Source organism: Micropterus salmoides, unplaced genomic scaffold (genome assembly GCF_014851395.1).
Source record: "Micropterus salmoides isolate LMB-PRFRI ecotype aquatic unplaced genomic scaffold, ASM1485139v1 Ms_hic_scaffold_18, whole genome shotgun sequence".
In the NCBI taxonomy this organism is placed as follows: domain Eukaryota; kingdom Metazoa; phylum Chordata; class Actinopteri; order Centrarchiformes; family Centrarchidae; genus Micropterus; species Micropterus salmoides.
In genome coordinates, this window is record NW_024040928.1 from 19,963,683 (window position 1) to 19,985,492 (window position 21,810).

General features: G+C 39.7%; 1 protein-coding gene across 3 annotated transcripts in view; it reads right to left on the reverse strand.

Moving 5' to 3' along the window:
* Nucleotides 1–921: 921 nt before the first annotated feature.
* The window catches only part of slc24a4b (solute carrier family 24 member 4b), a 36,758-nt gene continuing 15,869 nt past the window's right edge, over nucleotides 922–21,810 (reverse strand). The window contains exons 3-17 of one of the 3 annotated variants that reach the window (XM_038726984.1): nucleotides 21,302–21,378; nucleotides 18,996–19,070; nucleotides 18,815–18,899; nucleotides 18,209–18,312; nucleotides 17,774–17,848; nucleotides 17,637–17,662; nucleotides 15,246–15,299; nucleotides 13,148–13,242; nucleotides 10,063–10,232; nucleotides 9,627–9,762; nucleotides 8,837–9,003; nucleotides 6,647–6,761; nucleotides 5,943–6,055; nucleotides 5,733–5,798; nucleotides 922–4,176 (exon numbers count right to left, since the gene is read on the reverse strand). In XM_038726984.1, coding sequence (XP_038582912.1) covers nucleotides 4,027–4,176; nucleotides 5,733–5,798; nucleotides 5,943–6,055; nucleotides 6,647–6,761; nucleotides 8,837–9,003; nucleotides 9,627–9,762; nucleotides 10,063–10,232; nucleotides 13,148–13,242; nucleotides 15,246–15,299; nucleotides 17,637–17,662; nucleotides 17,774–17,848; nucleotides 18,209–18,312; nucleotides 18,815–18,899; nucleotides 18,996–19,070; nucleotides 21,302–21,378 — 1,508 coding nt within the window. In that variant the 3' untranslated portion in view covers nucleotides 922–4,026. Of the gene's footprint in view, nucleotides 4,177–5,732; nucleotides 5,799–5,942; nucleotides 6,056–6,646; nucleotides 6,762–7,556; nucleotides 7,861–8,836; nucleotides 9,004–9,626; nucleotides 9,769–10,062; nucleotides 10,233–13,147; nucleotides 13,243–15,245; nucleotides 15,300–17,636; nucleotides 17,663–17,773; nucleotides 17,849–18,208; nucleotides 18,313–18,814; nucleotides 18,900–18,995; nucleotides 19,071–21,301; nucleotides 21,379–21,810 lie in introns of those variants that run through there. The other 2 variants (XM_038726983.1, XM_038726985.1) reach the window with 2 other exon arrangements.

A 21,810-nucleotide genomic window follows, 5' to 3' on the forward strand; every position in this document is an offset into this window, starting at 1 on the left:
AAGAAAGATATCTCACATATCTTAAACTGCTCATATCAACTGTGAAAGCTGCACTGTGTCATTTTAGTTTAAGGGAAAAAAAACAAAAAAACTGAGTCAGCAAGTCTGAAATTTTCCTCCAGTTTTGTCAGTTCTTGTTAATTAAATCCTACAGTAATGAAGTAGAATAAACAGAAAAGACCATTTTAGTAGAGATAACAAGTTATGTATACCTTCGGAAAAATAGCATTTTAAGCAATACATTAATTAAATGAGTGGGAAACAATCATTACCAATAGAACTATTTCAAAATACTCCCATTACAAGTAAAAAGATGTGCTTAAAATCCAACTCAAGAGAGCCACTCCATCAATTTTACACATGTTCAATTTATTGGTCATGTGGAGTAGGCTACTACACAGCCTTTCAAGACAGTTGTATGACAATTGTCATACATGGGTGTTTCTGGAAAGACCTAAGGTTTGAAGTTACAAAGTTGCATTATGGGAAGTGGATCCAGTGTTTAAGCTCGACTCATACTAAGGTATCATGGCCCCCGCTGCTTCTATTTTGACCATTCCTTTCATAATCTCTCATAAGCCCCACCTACCCCCAAATGTATGGAACTGTACTATTAAATTGCTGGAGAACCCATTTAAGTATGTAAGTATTACTAGCAGAATGTACTTTAAATATCAAAACTACTCCTTTGGCAAAAAATATAGCTTTTTCTAATGTAAGATCTTAATCTCAGTAATTGAGTATACAGTACTCCCACCCTTGGGAACCTACCCAAACTATGGAGTAAAAGAGCCCATCTAATCTTTTTAAAACATCGGTACATGCTGTGAAAAACAAAACAGCACAAGCAACAGATACATGTACAAATGGCTTCATTTAATTTATGCATTTCACAAACAATCCAAGAACTTGAGACAAATGTACAGGAATTACTTTGCCATTTTATTTTTTTCTTCACATTATTGCTTTACAGTAAAATGCATTGATTGGATATGTCCAGTATAGCAAGACAATACATTCATATAAGTTATACATATGTCCTCAGTAATGTTATAGTAACTAACTTTACATTAAATATATTTTTTGATCATTTATTATTCTTGACAAACAACTCCCACGTCACATTGAGCTCACAGTGCATCAGGTCGCATTCAATCAGGAAATACATACCAGTCTTCTCGTGATCAATTGCCATTTCTATGTGTTTTCTCTAAATGTGTGCGCTTAGTTTGTACACAGGATTTCCATTCAATCTGGATTTATGCAGAGCTACGACAAGCATGTATCTGAATACTTATTTTTTCTCCCCCTCATTCAAAAAGTGACTTGGTAACAAAGATGCGAGTCAGACAACCGGTAAGAACACATACTGTGTCAAGATGAGGACAGAAATGGGATCACCATTTCTCTCCCCCCCTGCCGTGATGTTACCACTCAAACCTGGAAACCGGGACATGACCACACAGAGCAACAACAAAAAGTACCACTGCACATTCGGAATCAACTCAAGTGCAGTACAGACGTGCCTTCCTCACAAAAAGCATCAAAAAATTCTGTCCTGTATGTACAGAAGACCCACTAAAAAGGTTGAAGGGGTTGTGTACAAGGATGTCAGTGGGTGTATGGAGGAGTCTGTAGGCCCTGTGTGGTCACCTCCATCCAGTTAAAGCAGCCAATCGAACCGTGATAGAGTAGCAGCTTAAGGGGGTCCAATTTTTTTTTTTTTTTTAGTTCCTTAAAGTCTGCCCTCATCCAGTTCCTTTGAAAATGTCCCGAGGGCGGTGGAGTAAAGCCATCCATTCATCTATGCATTTCCTGCTGCCCCTCTGCTCCTTCAGCTGGGGTTGGTGGAGAGGTAATGCCCATGTGCAAGAGTAGACAACAGTGGAGAAAGAGGGAAAAGGAGGAGAGAGTGGAGGAGGAGAAATCAGACTTCCCTCAAAAGTCACAGTTCCAGAAACATCCATCCTTTGGGCTGCGTTCCTGTCACAAACGCACAACTGTGAGCTCACACATCAAGCACTAGTAGACAAACCAACGTCACATCTCCATGGGATCCCCCGTCTTTATATGGCAACCTTGCAGGGGCCTTCTGTCACATAGAATTCTTTAAACTGAGATTGCATATACAAGTGCCTGCTGCCAACAGTGCGGCAGAGGAATATTTTAAACACTTAAACACTCCCCACACACATTTCCGTTTTTAGTCTCTGCACCTCACTTGTGGACTCCTCCATAGGCATTTTTGCATGATGTCAAATGTCTGGATTGCAGTGTAGCTCGTAGCTGCCGATTTTTGTAAAGTGGGTCGGGCAGTTTCCATGGAGACGCCCATAAGCCCTCAGCCTTTTGCTGTGCTGGAGCTGCGTTTAGTGTCCCAGCATGCACTGCAGACAGAGGTGGGTGTGCTCATGGTGTTAGAGGTTCCAGTCTGTTCCAGAGTCTAGAGCCCGGTGTGAGAAACGTAGAGTGCGCCCATAAGGAGCGCACACACACACTGTTCTGTCACTCACACACATTCAGTCACATATAAACTGAAAAGACTCACGCACAGGAGGAAGCACTAGTTGATTCAGAATGAGAGGACAGCTGTTAAAGTGCAATATCTACACCAAATCAAGAAACCATCACTATTGCCACCTCCTGGAGTTGTCCGTCTTCTAGTTTCCCTGATAACCGATGGCTGTGGTTTGCACCCCTGCCCTGGGTAGAGGGGCTGCAGTACCCCCTACTGGTCAGAGGGTGTTATAGCAGACAGTGTTGAGAACAGTCTGGTTTCTTTGCATTTCCTAAACAACTACCTCCATTCTGCTGCTGTTTTAAGATGAGAACAGGTCACCAGATGATGGCAAAAAAACAAAAAAAAACAAACAACTTCCCACAGATCTGGAGCCACTTTTGGTTTCCAAAGTTGTGCAGAGGGAAAACGTGGGCAGACCCATCACTGAATGAAAATAACGCTGATGGGGAGTCGCCACCATCAGCTAGATCCCCCCTCTAAGTGGTCAAATCTCCTCACAGCACAAAGCAGGAAAAGCATTTCCATGTGCAATTTGTTTCAGTGAAAAACAGGCAATGTCCTATATTTGCAACAAGCTCTCCTCTGTATTTCTCTTCCGTTTTATATTTAAAACCTTGTTTTGAAAAAATAAATACAAAAAAAAGTGTTTACAAGTTTACATTGTGCCGTGCTGCATATGCATAACACCCTCACAGTCATCTGATCTGACTGTGACACATCTTGACAAAGTGTCCTGACAAAATGTCTTCTTTTTTTAAGAAAACAAAGCAGATTTGATCAAGCAGTTGAGGGTTGAGAAGAACTGCGGAGGATGAGTGAAGAGAAGCGCTAACAGTATCTGCTCCCTGATGCCAAAGGCCATGCCAGGGGATTTGGGTCCATGCTGGAGGAGGGGAGCTGCCAAGGACAAAGCCCTCCTCCAGGGGGTAGAGAGGGAAAAAGGAGTGTACTATTCTCTTTGGGTGCTGGGGTAACTATAGTTCTTTTGGGAATCACTTCAAGGAGAGTTCTCTCTACGTGGAGGGTTTTGGTTGGAGTCATTGATTTTTTTTTTTGCTCTTCAGACTCTGGTTTGGTTTGTGAAAAGGCTTTGTAAATGGTGTGTGGAAATCTACAATGTGGAAACAGACACCAAGAAACAGGGGCACTTATGATTCTGGAGGTCCCCGACATCTAAAAAGGCATGCTAGATGGGTAGAAAGTTAACAGGCGCTAAGAGAAAATAAGGATTTTACTGCAATAACAGGCAATGCCCGAAATAATGGGCATTAAGGACTGGCACTGTGTGACAAGAGGACAAATTAGACACATAGAATAGAGTTCACTATTACAGCATGTACTGCCTCTTGAGGAAATGAGATTCATGATTTGGGACTAAAGAATTACAGAGAAAGCGCAAGGGAGGAGGAAAAAGGAAATCTGCAGATAGGCCCAGTGTTATTGAAAAGATTTTTGGGTTGGTAGGAATCGTTGAGGTTCTGATATCCGAGGCATGCTGCTGTGCTCTAGTCTTCCATGCACATGGGCAGGTTGACAAAGGTGAAGACGTTGTACTCGATCATGACGGAGAAGCAGAGGAAGATAGCGTACAAGATCAGGGCGTACAAGCCCAGCTTCACGTCCAGCTTCCATTTATTCAAGTGGATTCCCAGCACCTGCACATATACAAATACAGAGTAACACTGAAAGGACTGAATATTGTATATCTTAACAGTACAGCCATTACACATTACATGCAAATCTCATCCTAAAACTGTAACCCACAAGAGGCATTTTGCCTCCTCCTTTGATCACTGATTACACTACAGAAGTGTGTCCATCATTCCTAGTATCTGTAGCTAGCACAAGACTGATCTGAGTGTGTTTGAGACAGCGAGGTCGGAAAACAGACACATGTAGTGTTTGTTTCAAAAGGGTCCGACTGCCGCATCTCAGACTTCCTTCCTCTGACCTCTGACCTCCTATAGCAGAACAAAATGACCACAGACATTAACTTACAAGATATTTAACAGTATATTATTATCAGTGGTGGACAGTAACTAAGTACATTTACTTAAGTACTGTACTTAACTACAAATCAGAGGTATTGGTACTAGAGTGTTTTCTTTTCATGCCACTTACTACCTGCTACTTCTAATCCACTACATCAGAGAGGGAAATATTGTACTTTTTACTTCACTACATTTCTCATCATAAAGCTTCAGTTACTAGTTACATTCTAAAGTAAGATGTTAAGATAAGATGTTAAGATGTTGTAAACTACTCCCATTTATAAGTACAGCTAGTATATTGATTGACAGAAACTTAATTGCCAACTATTTTGATGATCGTTTAAGTATTGTACAAACATTTCATGGGTCCATGGAAGTTTAAACTGACAAAACAAGCATTGCAAAGGCATCAGTTTGGGCTCTGGGCAATTGTGATAACATTGCTCACTATTTTCAGAATTTTCACAATCAATTAATGGGAGGAAATTATCAGCAGATGAATCCATAATGAAAATAATTAATTGCAGTTTGATACAATAGTTCAACCTCAACCAACTACAACAGTAAAATGCATAATTTACATTAATGCATGAGTAATAATATTCTAATGTTGTAATAGAAAAGATCACAGGACATTTTTCTTTCTGCTTTGAGTACTTCTAATACCTCAAGTAAATTTTTATGATTATACTTTTAATTAGCATTCAATGCAGTACTTTTACTTGTAAAAGTATTTTTACAGTGAGGTAACTGTACTTTTACTAAGGATCTGAATACTTCATCCACCACTGATTAGAAATTGTATGGCATTTAAGTTATGTAGTTAGTTCCTGTTTACACGTCATAAGTTTATTAGAACAGCATTTGTTGGAAAGCCAGGCAACTAATGTGCCACCACAGGCTGTATGCAGTAAACTGCAAACTAACTTGCTAACCTCTATGGGAAATTACAGTAGTCAGCTAATATGCCAGAAAAGCAGTGGCAACCAGTAGTGCAGTAGTGCCCTTGCCATACTGAAGTCGAAACATACGTTTAAATTAGGCCTTGTACATCTAATATGGGTGAAGGTTTAGCAGCTTGATTGCCAATTCCTCCCCTCAAATTTGTTCGTAAACAGATTTTGGCAGACTGCTAAGGTGAAATAAATGAAAGTTTACATAGCACGTTATCTTTCTGGAAGTGGTAAACATGTGTAGTGTAAACATAAACTGTTGCCCACCGTGAGGGCTACCGAGCCCAGCAGAAGCACCACTGAGTACACCAGGCCCCGACTGTTAATCATCACCTGCAACACACAAGACAGAGAGAACAATTTATCTGCATTGGTCAATACCAGAGATAAGGAGGAGGATTTAAGTTGTTTCTTACACACAAAAATACAGAAATGATAAGATCTGAGTTTATTTGTAAAGAAAAACTAGCTCCTTACCTCCGATCCATAGCTGACACACATAGTCTGGATCGCCCAGGGAACACCAAGTCCCACTAGAATATCAAACACATTACTGCCAATAGTGTTGGACACAGCCATGTCTCCCAAACCTGCAATAAAACAAAATGAAGTTATTAAAAAAGAAACTATAACTTTAAACAAGGGATAGAGTTTTTCCATATAGACCATCGTGTCAAATAAACCACTTTATTTCTGACTAAAGATGAATATTTTGCTGTTCTGTAGTTTCTAATCTTATATAGCTCAGAAGGCAGTGACGCAGGGCTACACTGTAATGTCAACAAACAGCTCTGCACTATTTTATCTTGTTGTATTCTGTACTTGCTAAACTCTTTTCTATGCAGTTAGGAGACAAACATCTGCACACTAGTCTGTTAGTGTGTTAGTAAGTGCACCCATTTGTAGATCTGGATGTCAGTAAGATTTGATCAATTATAGCTAAAGGTATACCACAAATGCATCTATATTTGATGTGTCTCTTTATTCCAATGACTCACCCAACTAACCAATAGGGATTGTCAAAGTTTGATATAATCGAATTATAAAAAAAAAAATTAAAAAAAGGATGTTTCTTTGTACTAGTGGTATCAAATGTGTACCACATAGCTGCAACATCCACGTGTATATAATAAATCCACAAAACTGCTCAATCCAAAAATGTTTCAGAGGGAAATGTGTACCTTGCCGAGCCACAATGAGACTGGCTATGCAGTCTGGGACACTGGTGCCTGCTGCCAGAAAAGTGATGCCCATGATGACATCAGGGATTCCCAGAGTGTACCCAATTATAGTTACCTGAGAGAAATGTACAGTGTCAGAGCTCAAATAAAATTATTTTGTCAGTGATAATCATGATGATTTTCCAGGCTAAACCAGAAACGCTTCAGGGGGAGTTGGAATTTTGGTTATTGATCATTTTACAATAAACGTGATGGATAAAACCCATGGATGGTGTAATAGGAGCACGCTTGGAACACCAGTTACAGTATAGTCTAGTTATTTTTTTCCCCCAGCTATTTATGTCCAGAGGGATCTACAAGAGTAGGGTTGAAGACTATTGATAAATTATATGGCTTATTGATGACATTTCCTCTCGACTGGTAATAGACCAAGCATAAACAGTCATGAGGAAATGAATCGCTCCTTGAATTTCTCAGGGATAAGTGCTGCGTCTTAAATGGCAGATTAAATACAGTTATACATCTATAACGTCAAGAGGAAAAGCGCTTGTGGATTATTTAATAAACCCCCATGGTTGTCTGGACACTTTCATGGACTTGGTGATCACCTCACCTTAGCTTTTACACCACTGCTTGTATTGACCTTATCAGATCAAGATGCAGGTTACAGGATCATTCCGTTAATGCTGACATTTAAAGTTAATGTTACAATGATGGATTCTTCTGAAGTAATACTGTGGTCATTCCAACTAAAAGACAACCTGTAATATTCCTAGACAGCTCCCTTTTTTGATGCGTTTTCTTGCTCTTTTGGAACTTTAGTAAACTAAAATGCTGTATACATTTTTATGTACATTTATGTAAAGAGATGAATACATGCCAACCCACAAAAACTGAGAAATTGCAATAATTTGTCTTCTAATGTAAGCTTTTATTGAGGTTTGAATAGTATCTTGCCAAAAATAAAGTCCATACCAAACAAAAGATAGGCCGCACAGTTGCACAGCTGAGAGCTAGTAATTCAAATATATTCAGGAGGGAAACAGTGTGTGAGCTATGTCATTTGGGCAAGGTGGAAAGTGAGCCCCATTTTCTTTTGTTATGTACAATGATGATGATTTAGGAGAGTTAATATCATGAAACAGTTTGACAAAACCCTGAAATATACTGATGAAAATTGGATGGGCTGTTTCATTTTGAAGCGCTTCAAAAGCCTGAAAAAGAATGCAAGATGGATATTTAATTAGTATTCATCGATTTCTCCGCTACTATACTATATACGTTTTTGTCAATGTCAATGATGAATTTTGTTGTAGACAATGACTGTCTGAAGATTGCGAAGAATCTGTTCCTCAAATGCCCTTTGAGCATTATCTGTACATTCTCTTTATTATATCCCTTTTATGATTTAGTTATTCTGCAATCACTTTACTGCTAACCAGGTTAACCACTGTGTTAGCTGTCTGAGGCTGTGTTGCTAATGCAGCTTATGTATATTACCCTTTACTTTTACTCTTGTGAACCATTTGTTTACTAGATTAATTACTGTTACGTACAACCTATACAGGACTTAAATACTTGTTTTACTGGTGATAGTTTGGTGGCATGAGGGACAACAATGTGACAAATTTGATAGCAAGTCTATATTTTTGTAAATACAGCTTCCATGTTACTGTACCAGTTATTTTACAGTAATTTTTTCAATGTCTAATCACTAGCATTAAATTTATTGTTTTCACAGTTTCACAACTGCTTCAGGTGAAAACTTCAGTAAAGGATGCATACAGGAGTTGGCCTTATTGAAGTTTGTATTTACATTGCAGCAGGGATGTGCACCTACAGTACATGCATAGTGTGGGCAAAAGACACTTAGTGACTTAAGATCCAGTGCCAGAAAATAATGCCCCCACAATTATCTAGAGAGCTTGATGAAGAAAAATTGCTTGTTTTGTGTAACAAACACTTCAAAACTCAAAGATATTCAATTTACAGTTATATAAAAAGCCAAACCACAAATCTTCATTTTTGATAAGCTGGAAACAGACTGATTAATAATTCAAGTAATTTTTCAAGCACAAATGCCAATTATATACATAATTAATTTTATGTTGACTAGACTCAACTAAAAACTTAAAGTTGTCCTGGTAAATGACTCAGAGTTTTTGCACTCCACGTAAACTCTGCACTCACCATCCAAACCATGAAGTAGGAGAAGACAGCAATCCAGACAGTGGACAGGATGAAGGAGAGCATGAAGAATTTCTCCCAGCGAGGCTTGGCACAGTTCGGGATGGTTAAGTACAGCAACAGGAGCAGAGGCCACGAAAGCAGCCACTTCACCTTGCTCCCCCAATTCCCTGCAGCAGAAATACACATTAGTGCAGGAGAATGTTGACCAGAGGTGGCCAACAGACATTGATCAAGACACATTTACAGTTTGCTTATTTTAAGTAAAGTGGAAAAATTGTTGAAGTACTAAATGCAGTTTTCTTAAAATGTGCCACAGGTTTTATTGAATTACTGTCAACAAATGTGATCCAAGATGACCTGTAGCCTCTTTCTCATGTCAGCAGCGCTATGCAGACCACATTTCCCACAAGTCTTTACGTAAAAAAGAAAGTATAATAAAACATGGTTTCCCCTCACCAATGATGTGAATCAATTCTTTCCAGCAACTGGATCACTAATGCCACTCTCAGGCAGACATGTTCTCTGTCTATTAAAAGTGCCAACAACATGTGCACTTCCCGTACATTTTATTTATTTTATATTGAGCCACTGACTTATTTGAGCGAGGACATCAATAACTGAAAGCTATGTGTTGCTTATTTCAAGTCCTTAAGTAATACAGGAGAATGTAGCCAACAATTGATTTATAAATATCTGAAATGTCAAAGACGTGTCACTTTTACTCCTTAAAAAGTATCCATCAATGTATGCCAAATTACACGTTCACCAAGTAAATGCACAAATCACAAACTTGGAAGACGAAACGGTGAGATGGTGTCGTTTTCCTCCGCCTCGGTGGGTTTGTCCTCTGGCACATTTCCATTCTCGATCTCAACCTTCCCGTCGATCACTTGCGTCTCCACTCCATTCGCAGCTTGGACCAACTTCTGGCGCTTTCAGAAAAAAGAAACTAAGTCAAAGAGCAGAGGGGCAGACACGCTGCTACGTTGACTGCTGCACTACCGCCAAGTGTTCTATATATTGTTTCTGCAGTCATGAATGAAAAACACAAATGCATGTATACTGTGTGAGTGAGATATGGAACTTCTTGGAGTTTAGTTATTGTCAGCTTTGTACTTGACATTAGTTTCAGACACTCCACTGAAAATAGTATACACTCAAAGGAAACTCTTAACAGAGCAGCAGCAGCTAAATCCTGTCATTGGAGCAACAACGCCCAGCTGTACCTCTGTAATGATGAGGCGACTGGCCATGCGCAGACGGGTCTTGGGTCCAAAATGGCTGGTGACCATGACACGGAGGCCAGCTTCTGGAAACCTGAACTTTGAAGGGCTGGCGTTAATGATCTCGTCCACCATCACCACCGACCCACGGCTATAAGTCTTGTTGGGTTTGACTGAGGGGTGGAGGGATATCAAATAAATATGGAAAATAAAAATAATTTAAACACATCAACGTACCAGATCAGATAGAACAGTCGCATTTATTTCTATATATTTTATTTGTTTCATTCGAGGTCATGTACTGATCCTGTCCTGACAGCGAGAAAGTTAACTTTTTACATAAATTGCTAATTAATAAACTTAAGACTACACTAAACAGGGTTGATTTTTAAGACGGGCATAGTCATTGAGTTATGCTCTGTTCTATAAACGTCACTTTTTAGTCTATAGCGCTACATTGTCTCAGGCCAAGTTACTAAGGAATATTAATGGACGCTAAACCAGAGCCATTTTGTCACCATGTCAGAGTTAAAGCTGCACCAGGCAAGAATTTATGTCAACATACACCACACCCATTACCCTAAATCACAGCGTGGGCTCAGTGTGGACCGTTCAATGCCTACACAAATCAAAACTTCAGAGCAAAAACTGGCCCTAAACACAAACGTGAATTTTTCGTCTAGACAAGTACAGGCTCTGAAAATCATTCTTCCCTTCACTCCACTCCTTCATATTCTCCTATGTGACCTGGAAATTGATGTTTGTGACGAGGAAACTCACTCAACAAACTAGTGTGTTCAATCAAATTTGCTGCACATGGGCCAACTGAGTTGTCACTGTTCTATAAAAACAATGCATCTCCAAAAACATCAACTTTTCATGAGTGAGTTTGTTGTGACAATGCACTTTTCAGACAATCTAAGGTGTTTTTAAGATGTAAATGTCTCAATCCATAAATCAAAAAATTAGAGATACATGGTTTTTACAGGACAGTGGCTATGTGAAAAAGACTCACCTGTGAACACATGTTAAGACTACACACACACACACACACACACACACACACACTATACCGTGCTTGGCTAGAAGTGTTCTTTTGTGCTTGAGTGAAATTCAGTTATGGTGGGACCACTAAAATAAAAAATCTTATGGTTTTGATTAAGTAGCAGATTAACCGTCTCAAATGATTTCTTATATTACTCCATTTTCATGGCATGAGGAAAAGATGAGGGTTAAACCTTCAGGGAATCACCCCTGGACTCCCTTTGGTATAAAACATCACACACCAGCTGGGTTTACAAGAGTGTGTTGTGTGCCGTTACTGACATCACATGATTTCTGGGCACTGAACTTCAAATATCTCTCCCAAATTGCCTGGCGCAGCTTTGAAGTTTGCCTACCGGTAGTGAATATTTATGGGTCCACCAAGATTGATTTCAAAATCTGCGACATGACAGACATAACCTCTGGCGTCCGACAATCTCAAACTGCTGTGCAGGTGGGCTGACATATTAAACACTTTAGACAATTTGTACTCTGATAATACATATTTTTAAATGTTTTATTGGCATCCAGAACACGTCATTTGCTCTATGCTCAGCTATAAGATGCAGTGTTTGGGGAATAAAAAAGTTCTACAGTACACTTATTAGTTTAGCTCAGCCTTAATTTGACTTATTATGCATGCAAGAATGCACATAAATTAACTGTATAAACAGAGCCGGCATAAACATTTCCTCTTGTGAAATTCATTACCACTTCAGGAGTGAGTGGGTCTCCGCCCCAGAGACCAGCAGAGGGAAAGTAGTATGCAAGCAGAAAGAATTGGCACACAGCAGCACAACACTGTTGACAATAAGCAAGAGTAAGTTTAGTAAGGCTAAACAGACAGGCGGAATGTGGACACTAATGCAGCCAAAGTGGGAAGGGTTAAATCTCTGAGGGGTTAAATGTTACTGATTAGACACTTCTGAAAGGTCAAAGGCAGGAAAGGAAGAAGTGGAGGACTGTGGCTATGATGAACTATCAGCCAAACATTACATTAAAGATATTATTTAGAAATGGATTCCCCCCCGATGTTTTTAAAAAGTTTGGAACCCAAGACAACAAAGTCCCCTGACATTAAATTGCATTACCGAAGGAAGATTCAAGAATATATTCATTATGCTGTTCCCATTTTGAATAAGAACATTTGATTTTGTGCCCCCCCCCCCCACCGTCTGCTCAGATAAATCACCCAGAAAAGGACTTTGCGGGCAGGGAAAATGAATGGAGGAACATTTATAACTTTTAAAATTACAAGCAAAAGAGAAGTCGAGACAGTCTCTTCAGGTAGTGCAATTCACTGAGGTCAAAGGACTGAAGTTTTCTTGGTCTGCATAATCATATTTGAAGGAATAGTTTAACATTTTTGGTTAATGTGTTCATTTTCTTTCTTGCTGAGAATTTAGAAGAGCCATACCACACTCATGTCCGTACGGTAAATATAAAACGCTACATACAGCAACCGGTAAGCATAGCTTCGAGACAGGAAACGGGGAGAAACAGCCACCCCCGCTCTCTACAAAAGAAAACAAATTTGTCTACCAGTTCACTAATTAATTCACTGGTTAATTCATACAAAAATTGAAGTTTAAAAACAGCAACTTGTTAAAATTGAAAAAAGCCAGGCTAGAAGGAGGCAACAGCTAAATTAGGCTAACCGGCTACTGACCGTAGCCTACATAGTGTGTGGTATCTACCTTCATCTGTGAGCAAGGAAGAAAGTTAACATATCTATAAAGATACATTTCAGCAGAATACAGTAGCAGCTGAAGCTATTCAAGTTAGTTCAGCAGAAATGAGCAAAAGTTAAAAGCCACAGTCTGTCTAAAAGAAGGAAACCACCACGGTCTTCCAGAGAATCAAATTGTCAAATACATTTCCACTTCATAGCCCAGGAGCCCCAATCTTATTCTATCATACACCATCTGATTAATTTCCTGGCAGAGAGTAGTCTTGGGTACCCAGCCTGTCTGATTAACCTTACCTGATGAGAGTAAAGGCGATGATGGGTCATCATCCCAAACATAGAGATAACTAGTATTACCGTCCTCCATCTCACTGCTGGCTGCAGCGTTACCATTGGCCACATTCTTCTTTGATCCCTTCCCCATGAAAAATCTCTGCATGCTGGTGTTGAATCTAGTAAATGGATGTAACATAATCATTAAATTAGAGAATAGTGGTCAACTGATAGTTGTGGCTATGTGATGTGTAATTTTGAGTTGGCAACAAATTTACACTGTTACACAAGCTGTACACTCACAATTTTACATTGTAGAACAGTGTCATTTATCAGTGTTGTCACATGATCAAATATTTACAAATATGCGAGGGTTGTACTTACTTTTGAGAGATACTGTACATGGTTATCTTAGCCAGTAATGTGTCATTTTAGATGGATTTTTATTCATGAAAAAATACATTGTTATGCTGTAGATTTCAGAACATAACTGGTGTTTAAGGGAGAGTGGGGTACAGTTTGTCAGAAGAGACATTCAACTGCATTATTCTCTACACTATAATAGTATATATTTAACACTAGCCAGTAATGGTTTTAGATTAGATTTGCTGTCATTTAGGATGGGAGAACGTGTTAACATTTAGAAGAAACAATGGGGCTCTAAAGTGACTTCCCCCCACCATCTTCCCAAAACTCACAAGGGCAGCACTAAAATTGTTACCACAGCAGCGACACTGACAAGACTGCCTGCATGTGTGCCTGAAGACATTTGTTTAACGGCCTTGTGAATGCAGGCATCGGCTGATGCCGATTAGGCTATGTCAAAATGCCAGATATCGGCTCACAAAAGATACTAAAATAAAATCAACCCTTTCTAGAATGAATTCACAGTTAATATGCCTTACTTTCTGAAAACTAGCATCAACTTACACAATACAAAAAATATGGCCAAAAATATCCTGTTCTAAATTAAAATAGAAAAGGAAAGAAAAAGTCAAAGAAATGTCCCCAGAAGCCAATCATGACTTAAGTCCGACAACAAATGCTCATGATTTGAGATTCAAAAACATTACTGGGGATAATAAGTTATTTTTATTTACGTTCCAAATCGGCAACAGCATGTGTGCTATTTCAGGAGGAGGAAAAAAACTCCCAGCCGAGCCCTAGAAGGGCACCTCAGAGCACCGATAGTGCTATATAAAACCCACTCTACTCAATTTTGAACAGCCCAAAATGTCAGTGGATATTTTGGGAGAGGGGAAACATGACAGCATATCCTACAGTAAGCACTTCTTTCCTCCAAATGAGAAAGGAGAGGAGTGATCCGGTTAAGCCTGTGCTCTTAGCCACTGCAGAGGGACAAAGATTAAACTCTTATGGCAGGGAGAGAGCAAGCTGCTGCTGAGTGTAACACAGATTACCCAGCTGGACAGAGACAGCGGCGCAGGACGTAGTGGTTGGCATTATGCACTTTGGACTATAAAGACAGAAAAATGGCGTAATACAGTAGATGGAGTCTGAATTTTAAGCAAACAACTTCCTCATACAAGCTGAAATTCAACAGATTCAGTAAAAGAGACGAGATTCCTGGGCCAGATTGTAACCCAAAGGTGTTACAATACATACCCCAGACAACTGAGCACTAAAAGACACCCTACTGAACCTTTCCTAATAATCTCAAAAGAAAGGCTAAAATATAATAGATTCAAGTATGTTTCATTTGACAACAGTTCTATTAAGATATACATTGAAATAAGGATTTTTATCTCATCTGTTGAAATTAAATCACTTAATGCCAGAAATGGTCAACTGGACGATTCTACATGTAGCATTTAAAAAATATATAATAATCTACGTATCAATTATTTTAAATTAATTTCAATTTTAATATCTTGTATGATTGTCAAAGATCCACAACTGAGAAGTTTGTCCTAACAGTGTGAAACTGCATCATAATTGTACATAATTCATAAGGGGAGTGATCTTTCCACTAGAAGCCTCCTGAGCTGAATCTGCAGCCAACATCTGGGTAGTCGACATGATTGAGACACCCTTCCCCTCCAACTGGAAACCCACTCATCTCTCATCTGAAACTACTGAGTGCACAGTTGGTCATACTCAGCCCACAGGTATTAATTAGTGTGCAGGAGTTAAGCATTCCCCCCAAATGTGCAGAACTTACTTCATGACAAGGATGTATCCAGCATACATGACCACCAGCACTAAACTCTCCCACCTGAAAGAGGAAAAATACAAGATGAGAGATGAAATGAAGATAAATTCAGGTTATCACATACCATAATACATAGAATATCCAGAAACATTTAGCTTATGAACATTTCCAGGTCTTATCTTCCTGCTGAAACCACTATTGGGTAGTCAGGAGACTGAAATCAGTTAAGTTAGATAAGAAACAATTTCAGGATAATAATTTGTAGCGCAACAGTAGCACAAGTGGTGTAGAGTAGTAAAACCAGCAACTTAAACAGTAATGATAGTTACAGCAATCTCTAATAAAGAAAGGAATCTCAGTGTGTGTCTGTATTTTTATAGGAACCGTTCATCCAATCGACTTCAAACGTGGCTGGTTTGTTGCTGCCGATACAAGGGAATGCAGTGTCGCAGTAAAGCATGTGCTCGAGTATGTGCGTCCCGGCAATTTGTCCACATCCAGCAAACTATGGACGCTTATCCAAAGAAGGTTACGAAGAAGTCAAGGGCAACTGGACTTGGTTGAAGATTCTACAAGACGTTTCGTTCCTCATCCAAAGGACTTCTTCAGTTCTCAACATCCAAAGGACTTCAGTTCAACTGAAGAAGTCCTTTGGATGAGGAACGAAACGTCTTGTAGAATCTTCAACCAAGTCCAGTTGCCCTTGACTTCTTCGTAACCTTCGTTGGATAACTATGACCTGGATGACTGAGAATCTTCACAGACAACTATGGATGCTTATTATTTTCATTTCCCCAGCATCTTCAGGCAAAAGAAATTCCTGCACTTCTCATTCAGGGGAATCCAATCTCATGTAACCTAATGGCGTGTTAAGCAAATCACATACTGTTTTGAATGTCTTTCAGAACTTTTCAGATTAAAAGCTCTCAATTCAACTCAAAATAAAGCATTGCTGCAAAAAAACTCTTGCGCTTTTATTTTGAAGGCACAATCACTTAAAGAGGTGGTATACTTTTTGGCTTTTCCCCTCTCCTTTGAGTTATTTCTCTTTTTTGTGCATGTAACAGGTTTGCAAAGTGAAAAAGCCCAAAGTTCAGCCCAAAGGGAGTTCCCATCTCCCACAGAAAGCTCTGCTCTGACCTGCTTGAAAAACGTTACAAACTCGTTTGTAGTCCTTCACTTCCTTTACTTGTGACATCACAATGAAAACACGTCATAAAGCTTGCCAAGCAGCTAGTGGGTCAGGCACGCCCTCAAACCAAGCTAGTCTCCGCGGAGGCCCTTTGGCTCGACTCGCCTTTGTTTGGTTTTCCACTGTAGAAATGTTGCACCTGTACCTGCTTCCAGGTACTTTTTTTTTGGATCACCTCACCTCGGTTGAGGTTCCAAGTGAGCTGAGGGATACTAAAATGTAACGTGAAAACACGACAGACTGTTGAGACTGCTGATTGGTCAGAGAATCTACACTATTCACTGCATCATCATCGCTATGACAAGCTAACGTTACGTACCATCTCTGGGTACTATCTACAATGGAAAACAGAGCAGGGCCGAGTAGAGTCGAGTCTGTCGATTTGCGCTATGGTAGCATTTTTCGGCAAGGCAGCATAGATCGTCAGAACACCGGCAACAGTTCAACGTTCAGTCCTGAAGGTAAGATGTGGAACAATGATGTTGTGTGGTTGTGGACTGGTAATAACTTATACCATCTGCTTACAGTCGCAGTCTGAAGCGACTTTGATTTGGATCACACTACCTTGTTTCTTACGATCAGCCCTTCTCTGCTTCTGATTGGCTAGTAGTCCTTACCTGGGATCTGCGAATGTGTAACTCCAAACAAAGATTTTGTACAAGTAGGATGCATCACTCTGTAGCTCAAGAGCGGAGCGTACAACACATAGGGCGAAAAGAGGAGCTGCAGCAATGTGCAGTATGAGGAAAATATGGTGTTTTTTGAAAATTAAACCATGTAAACCTGTTCAGGTACAACCCCTGATTAAGCATAATACCACCTCTTTAAGGGAAAGCGATTATGCGAGTGGCTGTTGCTGTCATGACAGATCTATTTCAGCCACCAGCTGCTATCAAAGTATTTATTTGGTTCACGGGCAACTGCTGTAGGTGAAACCTAAAGCGCGGGGAAGTGTCACGTCGGCCACTGTGAATGGGCACTGCACTAGTTTATCTAAAGTTTGCTAAAGTTAGCCACAATAAGCTAATAGTCATACTAAATCAAATAAGGCTGTAAAAGCAAAAGCATTGAGCATTTGTTCAATTGAGCAGTCGTGAGTTTTACTGCTTATAAATTTAGCTTTTCAATCAAATCGGACACAAAAATATAGTCTCACTTCAAAAAATGGACACATTTACAGCTTTAACTGGATGAGTAAGTTAACTTACCAAACAATTTTCTCATCGTAGATGAACTGAAAAATGAAGGGAATACAGTTCTTAGATTAGAATAAACACAATTCAAAGAAGAAAGTCACAGCTGGTGTTCATTAATAAAATGCTTGCGGTGAACTTGTCCAACTTACTGCAATCAAAGCCAAAACAGACAGGGTGTAGTAGAAGGAATCCCTGAAAACTGCCCACCAGGTCAAAATCACCACCTAAGATTTCACAGGGAAAAGTCATCTTTTTTGCATTTATGTGTAGTTCTATGAAAAACTTTTGGTATCAGACGTACTTAATATGCACATTTTACTTAACAGAAAGAGCTTAGAGAAGAAACAGATTTATGATCCATTTATGCCTACAGAGTTTCCCCATTTCCACTAAAACCAGTTCTGAGAACTCTTAACTGAAGCAGATGGTTTTGTTTCCCCCCAGCAAAAAACTTCTGCCACACATGTGCTGCTCTGCAGTCTATAAATAAACAGAATGATGCCGCTGCAGCAGGAAATCACTTCCTCCAACTCACACACAAAACATAAACACACACACACACACACACACACACACACACACACCTGCCCAGCAAAGATCCCGCAGACACCAATGATACAAAGGATGTTGAAGACAGCTGAGCCAACGATGGTCCCAACCCCCACATCACCGTGGGTGATGAAGACACCTGCACACAGGGAGGCATCCATTCATAACCAGCAATGACACCAACCATCTGGGAACGTCTAAGTGTATGCACAGTGTGTGTGTGTGTGTGTGTTTTTGACACTGTCACATTGCGGGAAAATGCAAGTCCTCAATGAAAAACATTAAATTTAGGGTGAAGATTTGACTTAAGGTTAGGGTATGGTTAGGTTTAAACGAATGTGGTCTACAGCCTGAGGGTGTAGGTGCACTGGCACAGGTAAAATTAAAACAAAAACAGATAAAAACACTCCTCTGGGTTAAGTTTAGGTAAGTAATTGTTAGGGTAAGTCTCCAGGAACTGAATGTAAGTCAATATAATAGTCTCTGAAGTGATGGAAACGTGTATGTCACGGTGAGGACTTTAACATGAATGCACAATAACTCATGGGGACTTGTGTCACTGTAGGGACAGAAAAAGAGGCTGCTTTTTGAGGGTTAAGACTTGCTTTTGGGTGTGTGTGTGTGTGTGTGTGTGTGTGTACCAATGATAGATGCAAACAGCTCTGGTGCAGAACTGCCAGCTGCCATGAAGGTGGCTCCTGCAACATCTTCACTTAGATCAAGTTTCTGTAGAAATACAAAAAGAAATGGCTGGTTTACACAGACCAACCAGCATTGTGTGACTGCAATACTGAAAGATGAAGGTGTACAACTCCCAAGTACCTCACAGATCTTCTCCAGCGATGTCACAAAATATTCGTCACATGTTATGGCGAGAGCCAGAAACATGTAGAGTGCCTAGAGACAGAACCAGCAGAGTTAAATTTGTGTGTGAGTGTAAGAGTAAGTGTTTGTGTCAGACATGGGCAAGAGAGTGAGAGTACAAGAGTGTGTGTATCCCTGTATAGATACATGTTTAATCAGAAATTAGCAGAGTTAATAGAGCCTTGGCAGAGCAAGACAGTCTCCTGCTAAAGGAAGGGTGAAGGGGAATCTCAAAGCACAGCACCCAATTTAAATACAAATATCAATTCAGTGACAAGTCATTTTTCCTTACAATTTTGAAAAAAATAAAATAAAATGTGCATACTCCCACCACTGTGAGAGAGGAGGGTGGATATGGGAGGCAACCTATTTCAGTAGCTGAGGAGATCTATAAATTATAGATCAGGTGTGACATCATCATGATCATGGCCTGGCAGTCCCAGCAGCTGTGCTCTGCTCTATGCTATCCACAGGGGGCAGTGCAGGACTGCAGTATGATCAGACACCTCCCCCATTTAATTTTTATCCTTTTCTCAGCAGTGAAGACAGGACACTATAAAGTCATATTTCAGTGTAGAACAAAGCTGGGGAGAGTAGTATACTGGATTGCAGCTCAAATCTCAATTTTGGTCCTATTTGAAAGAATACGCATCAAATCCTGGTCATGAAGATTTCTGGGTGTCACTAAGAAGAACTGTCTGACCTTACAGGTGAAATAAATGTTGGGTAAAGCACAAAACCAAATAGTGATCATAAGGTTGTTCAGTGTTGGTGTTGCAGTTAATGGTGGCTTATTTCAACTTTCATTAGGGTTTCGGAATAAAAAAAAAAATACAGCACGGTATGACGTCCTGATGTCAATGCAGGAAGTATCCTAGACAGGTATCTCTGCTGTAAGAAGTGTTTAACCATGCCGTGAGGGTAAAGTACTACAGTTCTTACACTTCTGCTCATACTGGCTCTCATTCATCATGTCAGCAAACTTGTTGAGTCTTTAAAAGCTAATATGAGGCTCCAGGAGTCTGAGTTAGTGGGTATCTCCCAAAGTTCATATTTTTAGTTTACCATTCCCTGTGTTCCTTTGCTGAGCTGCAGCCATAGTAACAAAAGGAGTCAGTTTTTGACTAAAAGACTAACTTTGAGACAGACTTTGTGAACCTATTCTTGAATCCAACAATACATTATAAGACCTCAGTATTTCGAAAATCCTGGCTGCAGGCATGGGTTGCATATATCAAAAAGAAACGTTTTACAGCCAGTTAAATCCAGCATGAAGCGCAATACATCAAGCTGAACAATACTGAATAACCCCATCCACAGGTGGCTTATGTCTTTATGTCAAGTCAGCGGAGCTTAGCATGACTGAATGTAGGCAATAATGGTTTTTCATGTGGAGAAGCAGCTCATACAATATAAATAATGGACATTTTCCTGTCTTTACCTCCTGACCCGGGCCTGTATTTATCAAGCCTCAGCATTTTTCTAATGCATAAATTTAAACTATGACTAAATATTTTCTAATACCATATTTATAAAGCTTTCACACACACACACACACACACACACACACACGTTGAAGCTCCCCTTTGAGACATCACTTTGACTCTCAGAGCTGTAAAAAGGAAATGACGTGTTTCTCTGCCAATGTGCATTTAAATGCATTCAAAAGGCTGTAAGGCTGATCTATCCGCAATTATATAAAATTACATCATCTTTGATGGCTGATTTTGATCTAGTGGAGCATCTTGTGCTGATTTGCTAGTAGGCCTTTTTTGTTTACTATATCAAAAACCCTATTATTCCCAGGGCTTTCAGCCATATCCCAGGGCCTTCCTCACCACAGATATGCATTACAAGAGATGCTTTTGCACAACCACTGGTTTGTCTCTAGTGCAAACTGATCTACCCATTTTTTTTTCTTTCCCCGATAAGTCTTCCTGAGTAAACATATGTTTACATCTATATTGATTCTTTTTGCACAAAAATGGGTATATGCTGATTTTAATGTGTGTAATCACTTGAGTATTAATAAGCTCCTCTGACAATCTGGCAAAAAAAAAAAAAAAAAAAAAAAAAACACGCTACCATCACCCCACATTGTGTGTTTATAGCTTTTAAAGCATAGAAGATAGTTAGGCTGCCATGTGAAAAGCTTCTAAATCTGCCTGCAACCAGGTGATCTCCACTGAGAGAGTGTAGACATGGGACCTATGTGATGAGTCGCAGGTGCAGCAGGTTAAAAAGAGAGTGAGGAGTTCTCTTACCGCTACGATGTGCAGCAGAACGGCCCCAGACTTTCGTTCTGGGTTGGTAAAAAGGTCATCGGGGAACTCGTGTATTGCTGAGGAGAAAGGAAATGTAACAGTCACTACACATCAGCAGCATAACAGCAAGGTAACATGTCCCCAGCCCACCCTGAAAGGACTGAGACATCATGATGGGCCTCTGTCTCAGTGGAGCCCTACAATGAATTAGTTCGGTTTTGGTACCTCTTTTCACTGGATTATGTAATACAGCAAAAATGTCTTGTATACCTAAAAACAAATCACAGTGAGTCAAACTCAAATTTAAAAGCCTATAATCACCCCCCCCGTAAATAAAGCTGGAACAATATCAAGTACTTTGAATAAAAATTTTTTTTAAAAACACTGAAAAGGCTATAAACACGTTATGAAAATCATCTTCAGTATGTCACACCAATGACTTCATACCTATTCATGGAAGAACAAAAAAACTGATGTAAAAACTTGGGCTATATTAAGAGCCTGAAGTC